Below are 22,345 nucleotides of genomic sequence, written 5' to 3'. Positions count from 1 at the left end.
ATGGCTAACAGTGCTGTGGAAATACTGCCACATGGACAGCAATGATTCAAAATAGCACCACCTTGTCAAAAAAAGTTAGACATGACAGGAACAGCTGGCCTTACTAGCAATTCTGATACCCATGAACAACTTAAACACTCTATGGAAGTTCCTCAAAATGATGCATTTTATCATAACAGTTTCTGCTCGATAAAGAACACTATTAGCTCTCTAAACCTTTTCTAAAACTGGAGTTTTTAGTGCCCAATATTATTTGATTAAAAGTCACCTTGCAACCCAACTAACATCCTTCCCAAAACGTGGCACCCAGAATTAGATGCAATACTCTAGCTGAGGCCTGACATTAATTTTATAAAGGATAAGCTTAGCTTCCTTGCAAGACTAATGAAGACTAGAGTTGAATGTCATTAGCAAAACCCAACTATGGATTGGTGAATGTGTTGCTGCAGAGTAAGTGCCCATTGATAGCACTGTCGAAAGCATCATCCACATAATCGACTTGTAGTTATCACACGGACTGTAGCTTGGTTCAAGACACAGATAATTTTGAAGGACAGATCTTCAATAACATTCAGTCCATAGCCTTTGCCGTATCAAGTACAGTCACTTCTCCCTATCATGTGGGCAGGAAGTTCAACTCACGGGAGATTAAAAAAAAGAAAACATTTTGCACAATGGACAATGGGATCAAAAGAAGGGGGGCGTGGAACATGTATGGGCTGCCAAGACCATAAGAGGGGAAGGGATAGTACTAGTGACCAGAGAGTGAACTGAATCTCTGAGCATGGGACAGGTGGACATGGGTGGGAGGAAGACAGCAAAATTGGATGTGTAGTGGATAGAGATGGGCCTATGGGCTGAGGAGTGGTAGATGGAGTTTAATCTAGATAAATGCGAGGTGCTGCATTTTGAGAAAGCAAATCTTAGCAGGACTTGTACACTTAATTGCAAAGTCTGAGGGAGTGTTTTTGAACATAGAGACCTCAGAGTGCAGGTTCATAGCTCCTTGAAAGTGGAGTCACAGATGGATAGGATAGTGAAGGAGGCGGTTGGTAGCTTTCCTTTATTGAGCATTGAATATAGGAGTTGGGAGGTCATGTTGTGGCTATACAGGACGTTGGTTAGGCCACTTTTGGAATATTGCATGCAAAACTGGTCTTCCTATCAGAAGGATGTTGTGAAACTTGAAAAGTTTCAGAAAAGATTTACCAGAATGTTGTCAGGGTTGGAGGATTTGAGCTATAGGGAGACGCTGAACAGGCTGGGGCTGTTTTCCCTGGAGCATCGAAAGCTGAGAGGTGACCTTATAGAGGTTTATCAAATTATGAGGGACATGGATAGAATAAATAGACAAAGTCTTTTCCCTGGGGTGGGGGAGTCCAGAATTAGAGGGCTTAGGTTTAGGGTGAGGGGGAAAGGTATAAAAGGGATCTAAGGGCAACTTGTTCACGCAGAGGGGGTGCACGTACGAAATAAGCTGTCAGAGGAAGTGGTGGAAGCTGGTACAATTACAACATTTAAAAGTCATCTGGACAGGTATATGAAAAGGAAGGGTTTAGAGGGTTATGGGCCGGGTGCTGGCAAATGGGACCAGATTAGGTTGGGATATCTGGTCTGTGTGAACGATTTGGACCAAAGGGCGTGTTTCTGTGCTGTTCTCTAAGTACACTTAGCATGCATACGCGCATTGTACACGTGCAAAGATCAAAAATAAGTGACAAAAGCTAAGCTGGCAGTAAATAAATCAAGTCTTAGGACAAATATCAAATGGTCCTGTAAATTCCAGACATTTGGTCACTCTGAATTGGCTGCAAAATGACATATGTGCTGGAAAGGATCTCAGGAGGAGGCAAGACGAATCACTTTGTAATTCTGGCTGAAGACTGTTACAAGTGCTTTAGCTTTGACTATTGCACTGATTTGCTCAGCTCCCCATTATTGAGAATGAGGCTACCTGTAGAATATCTTCCTTCAATTGGTTATTCAACTCAATGCCTGTCACCATTCACAACTGAATGTGATAGAATTACAGTGCTTAAATCTGATTGTTTAATCACTGGTCTTGGGCTATTGGGTTCTGTTTGGTGTAACTAAAATAAATGGCAATATTCACGATGAACATGACTCTTGTAATCAATTAACCCATTTCTTTTGCTTCATTGGTGAAAAGATGAAAAATTAAGATTAAACTGGTTTCTATGAATATCAATATTATACATCATTATACATAGATTATATTTCATTTATTATTCAGAAATATATACTAAAGAACATAAGAAAATATTATGGGCAGCACTGTGGCTTAGAGGTTAGCATCGCTGCCTCTCATCACGAGGAGTCCAGGCTCAATTCCTGTGTGGAGTTTGCACATTCTCCCTGTGTCTGCGTTAGTTTCCTCTGGGTGCTCCAGTTTCTTCCCACAGTCCAAAGATATGCTGGCGAATTGGACATGCTAAATTGCCCAGTGTTCAGGATGTGTAGGCTAGGTGCATTAGTCAGGAGAAATGTAGAGGAGTGGGACTGGGTGAGATATTCTTCGGATGGCCAGTGTGGACTTGTTGGGCCTAATGGCCTGTTTCCACACTGTAGGGATTCTACAATAAAGTACAGAACTTTTTCAGTCCTCCACTGGTCAAACAAAATCATAGACATCTGTTTAAATTCACCAAGTGGCCAATTTAATATACTGTGATAAAGCCAAAAATGATTAACACTCCTTTCACTCAAAGTTTGCTACAACTCTTTTGAAGAAAAATGATTATTCTGTGTCATGTCTTTATGATATAGTTTTTCATCTGTGGTGCCAGTGGTGAATTCAAATATTTTTGTTTCAGCATCATTTATATTTTGTCCAAACTTAGGCAGATTTATCTTAAAGTTCCTTTGTTGTTAGGATGGGTCAGATGAAGGTCTACTTTCTTGTAAAGACCTAACAGAGTTGTTGCTGAATGAAGTACTAGTATTGCACAATTTAAAAGGATGATCATTGCCACGCAACCCACATGCACAAAAAGGATTCTGTCTGGGATTATTATGGAATGATTTCACAACTGAATTGTAGTCAATTTGCGAAAAAGATGCTGCAGTTTTCTTCCTGCGGGGAGGTGCTATTGGGGCTGTGGCTGCACTTTCTGAGACTCTCACTGGGTTATTACAAAGTTCATGAGAAGTTCTATTGCTTGGACACTGTTGCTGTGTCTTTTTCAGTAGTGACTGTGAGATTATTTCCTTGAATGTTTCAGAATTTCTTTGAGAAGTCACTAATGGTGAATTGGAGTATGCTGCCACAGCTGTTTTGAGAGACTTCGGTTCCTTTTTATTTGCAGCCTCTGAACTGAGGTACTGTTGATACAAAAATATGTCTGTTACAAATTGAATACAAGTGTAACAGTGAAAATTATAATGGCTGAAAATGTTACAACAATCACATTTTTTTGTATGTTCCACAATATACTAAAAAGTCCAAGCTTAGTTACCACTTCACTAAAATTTGTGGCTTTGCTGTGTTCAGATTGTATGTCTATTCTCATTTTATTCTATATTGTTAGAAATGGTGTAATGTCAGTATAAGTAATTAATTCTATTTGATAATTTACAATTGGGTTAACCAACCAGCCTTTGGTTATTGCTCTTTTTCTCCTGATTTTATTACATAGCTACTTCACTTGGAGGCGGAGGTTATAAGATAAATGGAAACTATAAACTAAATAAAAATTTTGTGGTAGGTTTTATAATAGTCATACAGCCACACAACATGGAAACAGGCTCTTCAGGCCAACTCATCCATGCTAACCAGGTTTCCCATTCTAAACTAGTCCCATTTGCCAGTATTTGGTCCATAACACTAAGTCAAGAGTGAGGTGCTGGAAGTGCACAGCAGGTCAGGCAGCATCTGAGGAGCAAAAGAATCGACATTGCAGTCATAAGCTGTTCATCAGGAGCCTGATGAAGGGCTTATGCCCGAAACGTTGATTCTCCTGCTCCTTGGATGCTGTCTGACATGCTGTGCTTTTCCAGCACCACACTCTTGACTCTGATGTTCAGCATCTGCAGTCCTCATTTTCTCCATAACAGTCTAATCCTTTCCTATGTATATACCCACTTCCAAAAGTCTTTTAAACATTGTAATTGTACTCACCTCTACCATCTCCTCTGGCAGCTCATCACATACAGGTACTACCCTCTGTGTGAAAACGTTGTCGTCTGTCCCTTTTAAGTTTTTTTCTCTCTCACCTTAAACCTGTGCCTTCTTGTTTGGACTCTCCCTCTCTAGGAAAATATTTGGCTGTTCACCCTATCTATGCTTCTTTACCTCACCCTATAACTTCCTTTGATGCATGGGAAAAAAAGCCCCATCGTATCCAGTCCCTCATTATAACTCAAACCTTTCAGTCTCAGTTACATCGTTGAAAATCATTTTTGCACCTTTTCCAGTTCGATAACATCCTTCCTATAGCAGGGTGACCAGAATTGCACATTGTAAGGCAACATTTGGAGTACTATGTCTTGTACAGCCGTCACATGACATTGTAACTCCTGTACTGAATGCTCTGACCAATGAAGCCAAACGTTCCAAACACATTTTTCTTGTGAATATGAATCACCACTTTCAAGGAACTATATACTTGTACCCCCAGGTCTCTCTGTTCGAAAACATTCCCCAGGACCCTACCATCAACTGTGTAAGTCTTGCCCTGGTGTGTATTACCAAAATGCAACACCTCACATTTATCTGAATTAAACTCCATCTGCCGTTTCTCAGTCCATGGCCCAGTTGATCAAGATTCTGTTGTACTCAGATAATCTTCTTTGCTGTCCACCAAACCACCAATTTTGGTGGCATCCTCAAATTCACTAACCTTGCCTACTATATTCTCATTCAAATTGTTTATATAAATGTTATACAACAGTGAACCTAGCACCAATCCTTGTGGTCACAGGCTTCCAGTCTGAAAAACTACCCTCTACCACCACCTTCTGTCTCCTGCCATTAACACCATATGTGTCCAGTAGGACTCTGGAAAACACAGAGGATTTGAGGGACCTCAGTGTGCATGTAGACCAATCTCTTAAGATATCAGGGCTGGCAGATAAAGTGGTCAAGAAGGCATATGACCTACATGTCATTATTAGCTGAGACATAGATTACGCTGGAACTGTATAAAGCATTAGTTAAGCCCCAACTAGATTGAAATTCTCAATTCCACATTACAGGAGGATTGTGAATGGCAATGGAGAGGGTAGAGAGGAAATTTAGTAGGATATTGCCTGAAATGGAGAATTTTAGTCTTGAAGAGAGAATGAACAGACTGAGACTGTTTTTCCTTACAGCAGAAGAGTTTGAGAGGGAACATGACTGAGATGTTTAGATATGGTAGAGAAGAAGACTCATTTCTCCTTATTGGAGGGATCAATAACCAAAGGGCATAGAGATTTAGAGGAGATGTGAGGAAAAATGTTTTCCCCCAAAGGGTGGTGGGAATCTCAAACTCTCCACCTGTAAGGGGTGAAGGGGCAAAAGCCTTCATAAAATGTTAGCAGGATTTAGATGTGCACTTGCAATGCCAAGGCACACAACATTATGGGCCAAGTACTGGAGTAGGGGATTAGAATATTTAGGTGGGATGTTCGTTTGGTGCAGACACAATGTGCTATGGATCTCCATGATTCCATGATTATTGCCTTTCCATTCTTCTTTCTCTATCCTCTCCCACTCTGGTAACTTGGCCATAGATCTATCCCTGAGGAACAACCACTTTCACTAGGTTTTCAAAATAGAATACTGATCGGCATGCACAATAGATTCAGGAGACCTTTGCCCTGCTTTCCTGGTTTTCTCAGACTGCCTGGCAGTCACCTATTCTCTCTCTGCCTGAACTGTTCTAATCTGTGTCTGACCAGCTCTGCCTCACAGATGCACAACAATGACTCCAGCTGCTGCTCAAGTTCTAGCACCTGGGAGTTCAAGCCTGTGTAATCAGTCACACTTCCTGCAGACGTGTCAGTCTGGGACACATAATATGTTCATGACTCCACACATAACACAGGATGTACACTCCACTTGCCTTCATTGACCTACAATCCAATAACTGCTAAAAGTATTTGTTACACGTAGAATACAAAAAGAATGTATGATAGAAACTTATGAGTAATTTAAATTTCCTTCACTTGCATGAAATTTAATTTTGTTTGGATTTTATACCTTTGACTTGATTTAATTTTACCTCCCTTTTGTAATGTTCCTTCCTAAAATAAACGTAGTTCCTTTTCTTTGTAAACGATGTTATCTTTACTTTTAAAAGCTATTTAGAATCTCTCCCTAACAACAGTTTCTCACTAACCGATTAACCTCCAGATTTCTTGTGACATCACTCTTGTACATTTCTCCACTCGGCCTCTCTCACTACTGTATTCAGACTGAAGCCACTCCGTGCTCGCCACGTTTTTTTTTAAACTTGCTGCCTCCTCTCTCAGTGCTGTGTTCAAAATAAAAACACTCCTTGAGCCGTGCTCTTTTAAACTTGTTGCCTCCTATCCCCATTTATAAAGAAGATCACCTGCTTAGATATCAGGAAAGACGTTAAACAAAAGGGAGCTAAAATTAAATCCAAGTCAAAGAAAAATGTATTATGTTAAACCAACCAAAAGTAAGTTTAACTTCAAAAGAAGTGAAGCGAAGGAAAGTGAGGGCCATGGGGTATGGGACAGGATGGGAGGGTGGGTGGGAGAAGATTGAACAGGAAGGAATAGGACCAGTGTGTGTGGGCAAGAAGATCAGAAAGGTAGGGGGTAGTATTAAAGGGGTTTCTCGTGACTAAGATTGTTGTCCATTCCAGTAATGATAGCGAAGGCTGACCATTCTGCTCTCATTATCATTCTGCACTATCTAGGACAAGATGCTATGTTTAAGATTCTTCAGTGTTGCCAGGACTTCTTCTGTCCTCTATCTTCATGTGCAGTACTGCCCCAAATTCCATCAAATTAGCTCTATTTGAGGGTGTGGGGTGTTTGTCACTAGTGTTCTCCACTGTATGAAATGGGCTAAATTCCTTAATTGCCTCAATCATGTCTTATTTATTTGAGACTTTGCTCTCCAGATTGGCCTCCTCTCTTCTACCTTTGGTAAAATTTAACTCATCCAAACGTCTTCCAGTAGCTCTCATCCCTGACCTTCCAGCCCTGGCCTTGTGTGCAGCACTGATGTTAATCAACCCAACTCTGGTAGCTGTGCCTTCATGTACCTGGAATTCACACTCTAAACCCAAACCACCTCTCCACCCCTCTTTTTTCTTTTCGGACACTCCACAAGGCCTACCAGTTTGGACAAGATTTTCATCACCTGTCATAAAATCACTTCTATTCTGATGGAAAGTCAAGATCTGAAATATCAATGCTGTTTCTCGCAACACAAATGCTGCCAGACCACCTGAGTATTTCCACCATTTTCTGTTTTTATTTCTAATACAGCCTTATTTGACTCAGTGTTCAATCTTGTTTGACATCCATTCCTGTCAAGGGACTTGTGGGTGCCTTACGAGACTTAAAGTGCTATATAAATTCATGTCAGCAACCATATTTGACTGCATTGATAATTGCATGGACAGCATGGGAATCACAGGTAGACAGGGTGGTGAAGGTGGCGTTTGGCACACTGGCTTTCATTGGTCAGTGCATTCAGAATAGGAGTTGAGATGTCATGTTGCATTTATACAGGACACATTGGAATGAGTTTACAGAGATAATAACTTTTCAGGAGACAGCAGAGCTCAAGGCATTTGGTAATTTATTCATGCATTCCATCGATATAATGCAGGGAGAGGCCTAAGGTTACTTTGACTCTAGCCTCAATGTGAAGGTCGGATCACCCCCTTAATCTTCAGCTCAGGTTAGAAGAAAAGTCAATGACACTGTAATTTTAAAAACAAGTACCTTGTCTTTTATGCATTTTTCTTGTAACATTAACATGGTGGCAGATACCCCTCCCTTGTATACTACTGGTTAATTAGTGCTGGGTTGTTCAACTATGACTGGGGTTTCAGTACATCACTCTATTCGTAGTCTTGTTGCTGTGATCTGAATGGGTCCCTTTTGGTATGTGGGAACTGAACTTTCCATGGTCGCTTGTGACCTTTTATCTCTCAACTCCAACATCTGTGACTGCTATTTTGTACAAAGTAAGAAAGAGAGTCTTCTTTGAGATTTCCCACCATTGCAACTCTCTTAGCTGCTATCCTTGTTTAGAGATAGGGAGGCCCCTCTCTATTACTTGTAATTAGTTAGAGTCATACAGATGTACAGCACAGAAACAGATCCTTCGGTCCAACTCATCCATGCCGACCAGATATCCTAACGTAATCTAATCCCATTTGCCAGTACCCGGCCTATATACCTCTAAACCCTTCCTATTCATATACCCATCCAGATGCCTTTTTGTACAGCCTCCACCACTTTCTCTAGCAGCTCATTTCATACATGCACCACTCTCTGCGTGAAAATGTTGCCCTTAGGTCCCTTTTAAGTATTTCCCCTCTCACTCTAAACCCATGCCTTTGAGTTCTGAACTCCCCCACCACATCATATCTATGTACCCTATCCATGCTCCTCATGATTTTATACACCTCTATAAGATCACCCCTCTGCCTCCGATGCTCCAGGGAAAACAACCCTAGCCTATTCAACCTCTCCCTATAGCACAAAACCTTCAACCTGGTAACATCCTTGGAAATCTTTTCTGAACCCTTTCAGGGTTCACAACATCCTTTCTATAAGAGCGAGGCCACAATTGCACTCAATATTCCAAAATGGAATGTTACGAATATCCTGTACAGCCACAACATGACCTCCCAACTCCTATACTCAATGCTCTGACCAAGAAGGAAAGCATATCAAATACCTTCTTGACAATCCTACCTACCTGCGATTCCACTTTCAAGGAACTATAAATCTGCACTCCAAGGTCTCTTTGATCAGAAAAACTCCCCAGGACCTTACCATTTAGTGTACAAAGCCTGCTCTGATTTGCCTTTCCAAAATGTAGCACCTCACATTGATTTAAATTAAACTCCAGGCACTCCTCAGCCTATTAGCCCATCTGATCAAGATCCTGTTATACTCTGAGGTAACCTTCTTCACTGTCCACTACGCCTCCAATTTTGGTGTCATCTGCAAACTTACCACATAGAACTCCTTTGTTCACATCCAAATCATTTATATAAATGACAAAAAGCAGTGGACCAGCACCGATCCTTCAGGCACACCACTGGTCACAGGCCTCCAGTCTGTGCAACCCTCCAACCACCAACCTCTGTCTTCTATGTCGAATCAGTTCTGCATCCAAATGGCTAGTTCTCCTGTATGCCATGAGATCTAACCTTGCTAACCAGTCTACCATGTTGAATGTCTTACTGAAATCCATTTGGATCACGCCACCACTCTGCCCTCATCAATACTCTTCGTCACTTCTTCAAAAAGCTCTAACAAGTTCGTGAGACAAGATTTCCCACTCACAAGCCATATTGACTCTCCCTAATCAGTGAGGAGAAAGTGAGGTCTGCAGATGCTGGAGATCAAAGTTGAAACTTTATTGCTCGAACAGCACAGCAGGTCAGGCAGCATCCAGGGAACAGGAGATTCGACGTTTCGGGCACAGGCCCTTCTTCAGGAAATTCCTGAAGAAGGGCCTGTGCCCGAAACGTCGAATCTCCTGTTCCCTGGATGCTGCCTGACCTGCTGTGCTGTTCGAGCAATAAAGTTTCAACTTTGATCTCCAGCATCTGCAGACCTCACTTTCTCCTCACTGATTAGGGAGAGTCAATATGGCTTGTGAGTGGGAAATCTTGTCTCACGAACTTGTTAGAGCTTTTTGAAGAAGTGACGAAGAGGATTGATGAGGGCAGAGTGGTGGCGTGATCCAAATGGGTTTCAGTAAGACATTCAACATGGTAGAAATTCCTGAAGAAGGGCCTGTGCCCGAAACGTCGAATCTCCTGTTCCCTGGATGCTGCCTGACCTGCTGTGCTGTTCCAGCAATAAAGTTTCAACTCTCCCTAATCAGTCCCTGCCTTTCCAAATACATGTACATCCTGTCCCTCAGGATTCTCTCCAACAACCTGCCCATCACCAATGTCAAGCTCATTGGTCTATAGCTCCCTGGCTTGTCCATACTACCTTTCTTAAATAGTGGCACCACTTTAGCCATCCTCCAGTCTTCTGATACCTAACCTGTGACTATCGATGATACAAATATCTCAGCAAGGGCAGCAGAAATCACTTCTTTAGTTTCTAACAAAGTTCAAAGGTTCACCTGATCAGGTCTTGGGGATTGATCCAACTCTGTGTGTTTTAAGACATCCATCACGGTGGCTCAGTGGTTAGCACTGCTGCCTCACAGTGCCATGGACCTGGGTTCAATTCATCCCTCGGGCGAGCATCTATGTGGAGTTTGCACATTCTCCTCGGGTCTGCACCGGTTTCCTGCATGGCCTGTCATGAACTCAAGTGGTCAGAAAAGTCAGGCTGTCAGTTTTGGGCAGCACGGTGGCTCAGTGGTTAGCAATGCTGCCTCACAGCGCCAGGGACCCGGGTTCGATTCCAACTTCGGGCGACTGATTGAATGGAGTTTGCACATTCTCCCCGTGTCTGCACGGGTTTCCTCCCGGTGCTCCGGTTTCCTCCCACAATCCAAAGATGTGCAGGTCAGATGAACTGGCCAAGCTAAATTGCCCATAGCGTTCAGGGATGTGTAGGTTAGATGCATTAGTCAGGGGTAAACATAGAGGAATGGGTCTGGGTGGGTTACTCTTCAGAGGGTCAGTGTGGAATTGTTGGGCCGAAGGGCCTATTTCCACACTGTGGGGAATCTAATCTTAGCTATGAAGCCGTGACTCAGTGGTTAGCACTGCTATCTCACAGTGCCAGGGACCTGAGTTCAATTCCACCCTTGGGTGGAATTTGTATGTTCTCCTGGAATTTGTATGCTCTCCCTAAGTTTGCTCTGGTTTCTTGGCAGCATGGTGGCTCAGTGGTTAGCACTGCTGCTTCACAGCATCAGGGACCTGGGTTCAATTCCACCCTAGGCAATAGTCTGTATGGAGTTGGCATGAGTTTCTTCCAGGTGCTCAGGTTTCTTCCCGCCTGTCTAAAGACATGCAGGTTAGGTGGATTGGCCGTGCTAAATTACCCATAATAGACAAGCAGGGAACTGAAAGAACACAGCAAGCCTGGTAGCATAAGGTAGTGCAGAAGTCACTGTTTTGGGTGTAACCCTTCTTCAGGGGGCAGCACGGTGGCTAGCATTGCTGTCTCACAGCGCCAGGGACCTGGGGTCGATTCCAGCCTCGGGCGACTGTCTGTGTGGAGTTTGCACATTCTCCCCATGTGTCTGTGTGTTTCCTTCCATAGTCCAAAGATGTGCAGGTCAGGTGAACTGGCCATGCTAAATTGCCCATTGAGTTAGTCAGAGCGAAAGGAGTGTGGGTGGGTTACTCTTCGGAGAGTCGGTGTGGACTTGTTGGGCTGAAGGGCCTGTTTCCACACTGTAGGGAATCTAATCTAATTTCCTTTCTCTGGAAACTTCCTACTCTGTAATATGGGCATTTTTCAAGATGTCACCATCCACTTGCGCACATTCTATATCTTTCATGTCCTTCTCCAAAGAAAACACTGACGCAAAATACTCATTTAGTTTCACCCCCACCTCCTGCAGTTCCACATCAAGATTGTCTTGCTGGTCTTTCAGGGGCCTTATTCTCTCCTGAGTTACCCTTTTGTCCTCAGAGTATTGAGAGAATCCTTTTGGAGTTTCCTTAACTCTACTTGCCAAAGCTATGTCCCCTTTTCACCATCCTGATTTCCCTCTTAAGTATACTCCTACTGCCTTTATAATCTTCTGAGGATTCACTCGATTTCTGCTGTCTATACCTAACACATGCTTCCTTCTTTCTCTTAACCACCCTCAATTTCTTTCATCATCCAGCATTCCCTACACCTACCAGCCTTGCCTTTCACTCTAATAGGAATATACTGTCTCTGGACTCTTGTTATCTCATTTCTGAAGGCTTCCCATTTTCCAGCCATCACTTTACCAGCTAATATCTGCCCCCAATTAGCTTTTGAAAGTTCTTGCCTAATATGGTCAAGATTGGCCTTCCTTCAATTTAGAATTTCAACTTTTAGATCTGGTCTATCCTTTTCCATCAATGCTTTAAAACTAATGGAGTTATGGTCCCCTGCCTTATTTCCCAAGAGTAGGTCAGGTTTTACAAATTTGTTTCTCAATTTCCTGCTGGCTATTGGAGGGTCTATATTGCAATCCCAATGAGGTTATCATCCCTTTCTTATTTTTCAGTTCCATCCAAATAACTTTCCTGTATGTATTCCCAGGAATATCCTCCCTAAGAACAGCCGTAATATTACTCCTTATCAAAAACGCCACTCCCCATCTCTCTTACCCACCTTTCTATCCATTTTTATCCTGGAACATTAAGCTGCCAGTCCTGTCCATCCCTGAGCCACATCCCTGTAATTGCTATAATCTCCCAGTCCCATGTTCCTGACCATGCCCTGGGTTCATCCCCCTTCTCTGATAGGCCACTTACACTGAAATAAATGGAGTTTAATTTATCCATCTTCTCTTGTTCTCTGCTTTGTCCTGAATGTTCGATTTGCTCCTTTTCCTAACTGTACCAGTCTCAGACTGATCTCTTTCCTCACTGACTCTCTTTGACAAAGGGTCAGTTAGACTCGAAACATCAGCTCTTTTCTCTCCTTACAGATGCTGCCAGACCTGCTGAGATTTTCCAGCATTTTCTCTTTTGATGTAATACTGCTGCCTTGTACACCAGGAGCTTGGTGTGAGGTCTGAAGTCTGTGAACAAGAGAACTAGAAGGTGGTGTAGGCAATTCAGCCCCTCAAGCCTGTTCTGCCATTTGATATGATCATGGCTGGTCTCATCTTGGCCTCAACTCCACTTTCTTGCCCAATCTCCATGACCTTTCAATACAAAAGGTGCAGCAATACAAAACCCTGGTTAAACCCCACTTGGAGTACTGTGAGCAGATCTGGGCTTAGGATGGACATATTGTCTTTGGAGAGAGTACTACATAGGTTTACAAGAATGATACCTGGACTTCAGGGATTAAGTTAAGACGTAATCTGAATGAAGTCTTAAAGATATAAACATTTCTTCACACAATGAAGCAAGTGAAGGATAATATTCAGGCTTGACATGAAAATATGTTGCAGTATCTTCACTACTGAAGCATCAAGATGTTGGTACACTCTTCCTAACAACACTGTAGGTATATGTACACTATATGAACCACAACAGTTCAAGACAGCAGCTTACCAATAACTTTCTCAAGCCAACTAAAGGTGGGCAATTGACAAAACAAACTAATTTCCAGAACCACTCACAACTGTGAACAATTTTTTAAAAAATGGGTGTGTAGAGTTGAAATGCAAATAAGCCATTATCAATTTAAATACTGGAATAGATTCAAATAGCTGAATGGCCTATTCCTGTTGATTTCTCCTTGTTTGGATTTTTTTTTAAAACGACTCAGCCTAACTAGGTTAGCACTCAGTTTTGCAACTTTCCAACTAAGAGCAGAAGGACAATTCAGCAAGTTTCATGCATAACAAAAAGAAAAATCTTTATTGTTGGCGATAAAAACTTTCAAGAAACTAGGAAAGTCTTAAACCAATTCACAGCATAAAAAAAACTCCTCACAATTCGTTACTGAGCTGGCCATACCAATTGCAAGAGATTGTGAGGGACAAACATAGTTTGAGGCGGAACTAACTGAACCTGACTATAATTGATTTGAACTTGGCAATGTTAGTTGCTGACACTAAGTATTTACAATGTAAACATTCTTAATACTTTAAGAAATCAACATCTCTTGTTTATGATAATCAAAATAACTTACCAAGTCACCTCTTATTCCTGTTCCTTCTGGATCAGATGGTTTAGCAGCAGGATTTCTTTGAGCATGTAATAGAGGTATTAATGAAGTAGAATATGTTTGAACATGTTCATCAGGAAGAGGCATGTCTGACTGGGACTTGAGAATTGACTGTACTAGAGATGGCTTTATGTTAGCCTCTGACTTCAAACTTCCTGAAAAAGAAAGACATTGTTCAGAGCCCACTTTGGTGTCTAGCGCTGTCAACAGTTGCAAAAGTTTCATTTAGTAGGGAAGACAAGTACATAACTTACATATCTGTCCCGTTTACATCAACAATGGTACAAATCTTGCTTTGTTCTTGAAGCAAAGTCATCATAGCACATAAAATGCTCAGAAATAGCCTCCTATGCTCATTGCTGTCGCTGCTATAGTGACATTTGACACGGATAAAGGTTGTGCACAGGGACACAGCTACAGAAATATACAAGGCTACCCAGGGAGAAAATGCCATATGTCTCTATATTTTTACACCTTTCACAGGTCTTGTATTTTTACAAACCCACCAATTTTCATGAACTCATCAAGAAAATACAATTTCTCTGTAACAAAGGAGTAGGCTATACTTCTTCGCTTAGAAAACAGTGCAAGGTGGGGGAGGTGATAGTTGATAGGCTGGAGGCTTATTAAAGAGCGAGAGGGTGTGGGCTGGCTGGGTCTGCCATTGACTTCAGCAATAGCTGCAGCTGTTGAAGTCAGAGACAGGATCAGGGGTCAGGCAATGGACCAAGACAAATTTTTTGCCTAGAACTGGTGAGATACAGACAAATTGTTCATTTGTTTAGATTAGGAATGCCACAAACATTGTGCCTGTGTCTGTTTGCTGTATCTAACTGGGTGATGCAAGCCACTCCAGTTGGCCTTATGTCCAATAGGTATGGAGAAGCAAAGCCAAGACTGCTCTTGAATTGCGGCACAGGCATTTTGACCAGGAAGTACACGCAGACATACAGGTATGGACTCGTGTGTGGATATTAGCTGAAATTAAGATTGTACTAATCTTTTATGACTTTTGAGTCAATAGTGGCTCAGTCATAGCCATCTCACCTCAGACTCTCAAGGTTCCAGTTTCAAGTCCCGCTCAAGGGTTTGAGTACGACAAAAAGTTTAACATTCCAGTACAGTACCAATAGGATGGGAGATTAAACTGAAGCTCCAACATCCTGCTTCGATGGATGTAAAAGATCAAATGGCACCAACTTCAAAGAAGAACAGAGGTGGTATCTTGGCCAACGTTTAGTGACATACCAACAGCACAGGTTCAATCCCTGCTGAGGTTACCATAGAGGATTCTCCTTTTCAACTTCTCCCTCTTGCCTGATGCATGGTGATCCTCAGGTTAAACCACCATCAATTTTCTTTCTCTAATGAGAGAGCAGCCCTATGGTCTGATAAGACAATAGTGTCTTTACCTTTTATGGCTTTTTGGTGCTTACCTCACATTCAGAATTAGAGGGGGCTTGGTGCCTGTGGAGTGTGCGCTTGTGTGTGTATGTGCATATGCTCAAAGAGTGTTTTAAAAAAGTCTGATGTAATTCAACACTCAACAGATTTATCTTGATAAGCTGCTACAGGAATAACATCTTTAAGTATTTTAATTTAAAACTTCAGTGGCATTGTACTTGCAATCTGTTCTCTCATGTAATAATGGTTTTAATCAACAGTTGTGACACACCTCCGGGCAGGTGGGTCTTTTGGTTCAGAGGTAGGGAAACTACCATTGCACAAAAACATCCCCTCTCTTACATTCAAGCATTGCTTAGCAGGTAAAAGGACACTAGAATCACTCCACCTGTTTTCAATTCCATTAGATGTTTTATTGCCGCTTCTGCTTCTTTGGCATTTGTTGTTTTAATTTGTCTCACATGATATGGCTTGCTAATTCCAGTTCTAGATGAAGACTGAGAAACAAGATTGTGTTGAAAACAACTTCAAATATGAAACAATAATAACGTATCCAACAAATCCCAATATAGAAGCATAGCAAAGGCAGCCTTCTATGTATCTGTGAACGTGCACACAGTTGTGACTGAGGGCTGTGGATTTTTTGGGGGATGGGGCTGTGAAGAGCGTGGTTGGACAAACTAGTCAACAACTGCCTTACATGAAGAATGTTTGTGTTTCATTAATATTGCACTCTTCATTTTCGGAAAGTCACCATTACAAATTACAGCTCTACTCCAGATATTATTGATCTCTCCCAATACAAGACTGTGCATCCTTTACAACTGGACCATTACTTTTCCTGCCTATCACGTGGTCATAGATAGTGTGACTGAGGATTGTAGCAAAAACTAAACTATGTTAACTGAAGTAGAAACTGTGATCTTAGACTCTACATATGCTTCTCCAATATTAGAGGTGGATTAACTTATTTGCGATGAACAAACATATTGACTTTAAACTTGAAACATTAGCAAACATTTGTCTTAAATGTGCATTTAGCCTTGATTCTGCATCACACCTAGTAACAAATAACAGATACTATACTTTCAATGGTTTGCCCTTTCTAGATTCTGTAGAACTCTATCTTATGAAAACTTGCCTAAGTCACTATCTTTCCCCACTTGAATCTGACTTTGGTTATGTATCTGTTCTATAGCCCACAAAGAAGAAAACCGTTTTCTCCTGAATTCCCTCTTACCCATAGTTTGGTCAGTAGAAATTGAAAGAAGTCAACGTAAGTTAGTTGTACAAGTCCAGAAACAGAGAACTGAGGTTGCATTTACACAAATGACTGAAAATAGCAGACCACTTAAAGAGCTGACAGAATTCTTTGATTAATAACCAGCAAATTGACTTGTATATCTCAATGGAAGCCTTGTCTCTGTTGGGGGCAGGAAGGGTTAGGAAGTGGTGAATTAACTACAGTGTTCAAGAGGAAAGTGATGGTCTAATGCTGTTATCGCTAGACTATTATTTTGAAGAGACACAGCTCATGTTCTACGACAGATAGTAGAACTTGAATCTTATAGAAATATGAAATTAAGACTCTAATGATGACTATAAAACTGTTACAAAAATAGAAACTGGTGGAAAACTCAGCAGGTCTGGCAGCAACTGTAGAGAGAAATCAGAGTTATCATTTTGGTTTGAGTGACCATTCCTCAGAAGTGCACTGAGGAAGGTTCTCTCGATCTGAAACATTAACTCTGATTTCTCTACTCGGATGCTGCCAGACTTGCTGAGCTATTCCAGCAATTTCTATTATTGTTTCTGATTTCTAGTATCTGCAGTTCTTACCATAAAACTTTTTCGCTGAGAAAAAGACACATTAGTGAGTTTTGTATTGTACTCTTAGGGCAGAATTGCAACAATACTAAATTGGAAAGATTACAACTTATACTGTACAAGGAAAGGATGGTGATTTTCTGACATGTGAACTCTGATTGGTCAGGATGTTGCTATGGGGAAGGCATCAGGAAATAGCTGCCCCCCAAGGTTTGATTTATGAAAAGCTATAATGACTGGATGTCTTCTGATTACAAAGGACAGAGCCTTGTGTATAAAGATATGTAGTTCTATCAAGCAGTTACAGCATATTTGATATTGCTATCCTATTCTATAATGTGCTCCTTAAGGAAACCACATATGGTGGTACACTAGGGAGTGCAGGTTCATAGCTCCTTGAAAGTGGAGTCGCAGGTAGATAGGATAGTGAAGAAGGTGTTTGGTATGCTTTCCTTTATTGGTCAGAGTATTGAGTACAGGAGTTGGGAGGTCATGTTGCGGCTGTATAGGACATTGGTTAGGCCACTGTTGGAATATTTTGCAATATTTTGCAATTCTGGTCTCCTTCCTATCGGAAAGATGTTTTGAAACTTGAAAGGGTTCAGAAAAGATTTACAAGGATGTTGCCAGGGTTGGAGGATCTGAGCTACAGGGAGAGGCTGAACAGGCTGGGGCTGTTTTCCCTGGAGCGTCGGAGGCTGAGGGGTGCCCTTATAGAGGTTTACAAAACTATGAGAGGCATGGATAGGATAAATAGGCAAAGTCTTTTCCCTGGGGTTGGGGAGTCCAGAACTAGAGGGCATAAGTTTAGGGTGAGAGGGGAAAGAAGTAAAAGAGACCAAAGGGGCAACTTTTTCACGCGGAGGGTGGTACGTGTATGGAATGAGCTGCCAGAGGATGTGGTGGAGGCTGGTACAATTGCAACATTTAAGAGGCATTTGGATGGGTATATGAATAGGAAGGGCTTGGAGGGATATGGTCCGGGTGCTGGCAGGTGGGACTGGATTGGGTTGGGATATCTGGTTGGCATGGACAGGTTGGACCGAAGGGTCTGTTTCCATGCTGTACATCTCTATGACTCTATTGAGATAATCTAGGAATGCTGCCATTGTCTGAATCATTGAATTTATGAACTTAGCAACTCATGCTGTTGCATTCAGCTTTAATGACATTATACATGCCTAAATTTATGGTGCTGCCATGGCATCTCCTCTAGGTTCAACTTGTCAGTTTCCACAAGAAATGCATCTTCCACAAAATGACCTCTAATTTACCTTCTGTATATTTCCAATACGTAACTGAGACACTTGCTAGATTTGAATCTGCAGTGCATGTAATAATTTCCTTACACACGATAACAAGGTCAATCCCAATTAACATTCTAGTTGAGGAATCCGCTAATGGGTTTTCCACCTCTATCTACTGCATCCCACTTTCAGTGGATTGTTAGAGTTACATGTACTATAAGATTGACTTCATTGGCAATTTGGTAAACCGATCCCAAATCATTTGAGTATTATGCAAGCTTAATGTTGCAAAAGAACACAGCAAAGACGTCTTGCAGGATAATAATTACTCTGACTGGATCACATCGCGCTGCATATCATGGAAACTCAAAAATGAGCCTAAGAAGTGCACTTTCAACCCTACAAAGAGCCAGGTTTTTCTCACATTATGCTGGAAGGGTAAGGCATTTCAAAAGCTTGAGCAACATGTGATGTTAGCTGTTTCACACTCCTACTAATCAACAGCAGGATGAGTGATAGTCCCCATTGACAGTATGCTGCCATCAAGTCAGGAAGACAAAGAAGCAAATGTCATATGAACTGCAATGCCGGTGTAATGCCTGAGCATGCAGTTCTTACATCCCAATGATTTGCTGATCACAAGTGACAACAGTGCAGTCGATGCTTTTGGCTATTTGTGACAAACAAACAGAATACGGACTATATCAAAGGTAATTTTGTGATTGGACAATACTTACCAAACAATTCTGATTGTGCTAACATTGACACTAACAACCAATTTATCGTCATTTAGGCTCACTTGCTATAAGCTACATGTATGTATATTTTCATATACAGGGCTCTGTCCTTTGCAAACAAAAAATTGCAAGTCAACAAAACAAAAGTTTGGGGCTCATCTATTCCCTAGATCATTTCCCAGGAATATCAAAACATTAAGTAATGAGAGTTGACTTGCCTGATTTGAATTTAAACTAAAGCTTATGAGATAATAGTTTGTTGGTGCATTCTCCATGGCAACCCTTATATCAATCAGAGACCACTTGCAAACCAATTAGCACTCTTTCATCACGATGGTCAATTGACTCCTCTTATGTTATATCTCTACGAATTTCAATTTGGTAACTTACAGCTGGCCCTGGAAGAATCTGGGATGGATTCAGAGTCATGGCCTGAAAAGGACTTTCTTCAGATGAAAGCACAGTATCAGAGGCTGATTTTTTCATGCTTTGCATAGCTAGAAAAAAAAGCTTTCAATTTAAAATCTAAACAATTAAATAAATGGCTGTACTGCTAAGTTCATGATGGTCTGTTTACTTGATAGCTAACAGTATGGTAATTCTTACTTGGTGGAGGGGGTCTTTGTGGAGGTTGAGGTCGGTCAGGTACTGACACAGATCTACATGCTGTACGTAGTTGAGGAGCTGCCTCTCGATTAACTAGGGAACATTTTGCATTGTTTAAAGCAGGAAGAAAACATATTTAGATGGCACAGAAAGTCTAATAGCAAAAATCCCTAGCTCAAAGTAACATAATTAATATTGATATTGATTATGGTCAAAAGTCATTACATACCAGTTATTTCACTTTTTTGAGAATCGGGCATTCTGTTTAGTAATTGAACCTCAGCAACCTCATAAACAAGAGATTCTGTAAACTCTTCAGGTGATTTTTTGTGATTCACTATTTGCCCTGTCACCAAATGCTGTGGGACAATTTCATCTAAGTCTTCATCTAAATCTCCTACAAGAGAAAGAAAGTGCATGTGATTAATTTCAACAGTGAATAGCATTTGGTAGAACAGAGCATAGTTTTGCAAATCATGTCCTGAGAGAAAGGGTTAAGAGGACCACCCGATACACTACATTGCTTACCAACACAATCAATCTCATCTCTGGACTGATTCAACACTTAAATGCTAATCATATATCAGCATCATACATCTTCTGACCCACCTGATTTATCACATCACTCATGAACAAGCAATTTATTTACAAAATTCATTTTTAACAGACTGCTGAGAACATCCTGAATACATTTTCAATCCAGATTCTATAATTAAATGTTACTTTATAACTGAGATGGCTGATTGATTTGATTCTTTGCAACAGCAGCTAACTCTGTTTTTGCATTACACAATTGGTTGAATTATCAGCACGAATGGGATTAGCAATTTTGTTCGACAGGGTTCTCTGAAAATGAAAGTTGTGAAGGAAGCAACCAACCTATCTGAAATATTTGAATGAGACATATTTATCATTCAGTTAGAGGCAACAGGAATCATTGGAGAGAGCTAAGACAGGTCGTGAAGAGCTGGCAGAGTCAATTTCTCTTCAAAGAAAAACCTGGCAAAAGCAGTATGCAAAACAGGCAGAAAAGCAAAGATGGCTGAAGTTATGCATGCAGCAATATAGACCTTCTGTTTACAGAACATGCTTTTTAAATTGCTTTAAGTGAAGAAAAATATGTGCGGGATTGTGGCAGGAATGAGTTACACATTCAAAGAAAAACAATGATTATTTACTTGAACATGGAAACAGGAGAAACCAAAGCAAGTGAAAGAAAATTAGAAGTAATTATTCCAAACATGCTGGTTTGTGGAGAGATGTTCTGAGAGTTTGTAATGTCCTGGAGCATTAGCCTGTTTCAATAGGATTCTTTTTTATAGGATTCTTCAAGTAATAACTTTTCAACTGGTACATGAAACATCCTCCTAATTCTTGATAGAGTGGTGGAAACAAATTCAATAGTAACCATCATAAGGAAACTGGATATAGGCTTGAAAAATAAAAATTGCAGGCATGTGGGAAAAATAACCACATAATTGACTAACTGGATTGTTCTTTGGAAGAGCTAATGCAGATTTGTTGGGGCAAATGGTCACCTTCTGATTCTGAGATTGGTGGCAGACAGAACGTTGGGTATGGGAGACAGCGAGGTTCCAAGTATTGTAGGCAATAAACCTTCAAGTATTAAATGTGCCCATTGGTTCAGCACTGTTCCTTCTACGGAACAGAAAATGTTGGCCCTATTTATTACAACTTATGCAAAACTAAATGTAATAGCCATCAATGAACACAAATTAATGAGCCAAGATGAACATTTATCATAACATAATGTGTGCTTGTTGAAGATATCTCCTTGTGTCACCAAACTGTCGCTCAGCATTTGCAATAAATTTCGCATTAATAAAACAAAAATAATGTGAACAATTATATAACATTTGACTCAGAAAGAAATGGCTGAAATAAAGACGACATGGTGTTGAAGCTTCATGTTTTGCACACATCACAACAGAATTACAGGATTACCAAATTTCAAAGCGAATAACAATTGACACTGCATAAGAAAGGGCATTGATTGGTTAACAGATGGACTCTGATTTGGAGAGGTATTGCTTTGGAGAATGCTGCTCAGAACTGAAGACCCCAAATGATTGATTAGTTTAAGATAAAACAATATCAGGACATATTCCTTTGCTTCACAAGGACAGGACTCTCTGTATAAAAATATGTAGGTTACACTAAAACAAATAAATGACCAATATGGTGAACCTTAACTTTATTGTTCATTTAGTTTATAATCACAATCAGGATCTCTCCCAGTGCCATAAATGCACATTATTCTTTGTATTTAGCCTTCAGTTTTAGATTTTCTTTCTCGCAGCTCTTGTTTCTTTCATAGTCAATCATTTGATAAATTAATTTGAGCACTTTCATATCATATCTGTGGAACTATTCCAAAACAGTTTTGACCAGCTTACAGTTGCAAGTCTGTTAAATATGCCTTAAAATCAAAAATCTAAGTAATTGTGTTTCATTTCTCCTTTCCAGAAGTAATCTTTGAATTTAATTCTATTATAATGATTGATAGAAAAATATTATTAAAGCCTTGTCTCTTGTTGG

The 22,345-nt window shown here is 40.8% G+C and overlaps 1 protein-coding gene across 3 annotated transcripts in view; it reads right to left on the bottom strand.

The window, feature by feature from the left end:
- Positions 1-2,221: 2,221 nt before the first annotated feature.
- The window catches only part of LOC122553185 (polyphosphatidylinositol phosphatase SYNJ2-like), a 244,735-nt gene continuing 224,611 nt past the window's right edge, over positions 2,222-22,345 (bottom strand). Inside the window, exons 22-28 of one of the 3 annotated variants that reach the window (XR_015758472.1) lie at positions 20,016-20,183; positions 19,787-19,879; positions 19,571-19,677; positions 15,758-15,866; positions 13,930-14,120; positions 10,304-10,492; positions 3,208-3,342 (exon numbers count right to left, since the gene is read on the bottom strand). Coding sequence is in view for 2 of the 3 variants with exons in the window: in XM_087991468.1 (XP_087847594.1) it covers positions 2,890-3,342; positions 13,930-14,120; positions 15,758-15,866; positions 19,571-19,677; positions 19,787-19,879; positions 20,016-20,183 (1,121 nt within the window). In the remaining variant the exon portion in view is untranslated. Of the gene's footprint in view, positions 3,343-10,303; positions 10,493-13,929; positions 14,121-15,757; positions 15,867-19,570; positions 19,678-19,786; positions 19,880-20,015; positions 20,184-22,345 lie in introns of those variants that run through there. The other 2 variants (XM_087991468.1, XM_087991469.1) reach the window with 2 other exon arrangements.

This window comes from Chiloscyllium plagiosum, unplaced genomic scaffold (assembly GCF_037043375.1).
Source record: "Chiloscyllium plagiosum isolate Xiang-an unplaced genomic scaffold, Cpla_swu_hap1 HiC_scaffold_10, whole genome shotgun sequence".
NCBI lineage: Eukaryota > Metazoa > Chordata > Chondrichthyes > Orectolobiformes > Hemiscylliidae > Chiloscyllium > Chiloscyllium plagiosum.
Note: the sequence above shows the minus strand (reverse complement) of the source record. Positions and strands in the feature narration are given on the sequence as shown.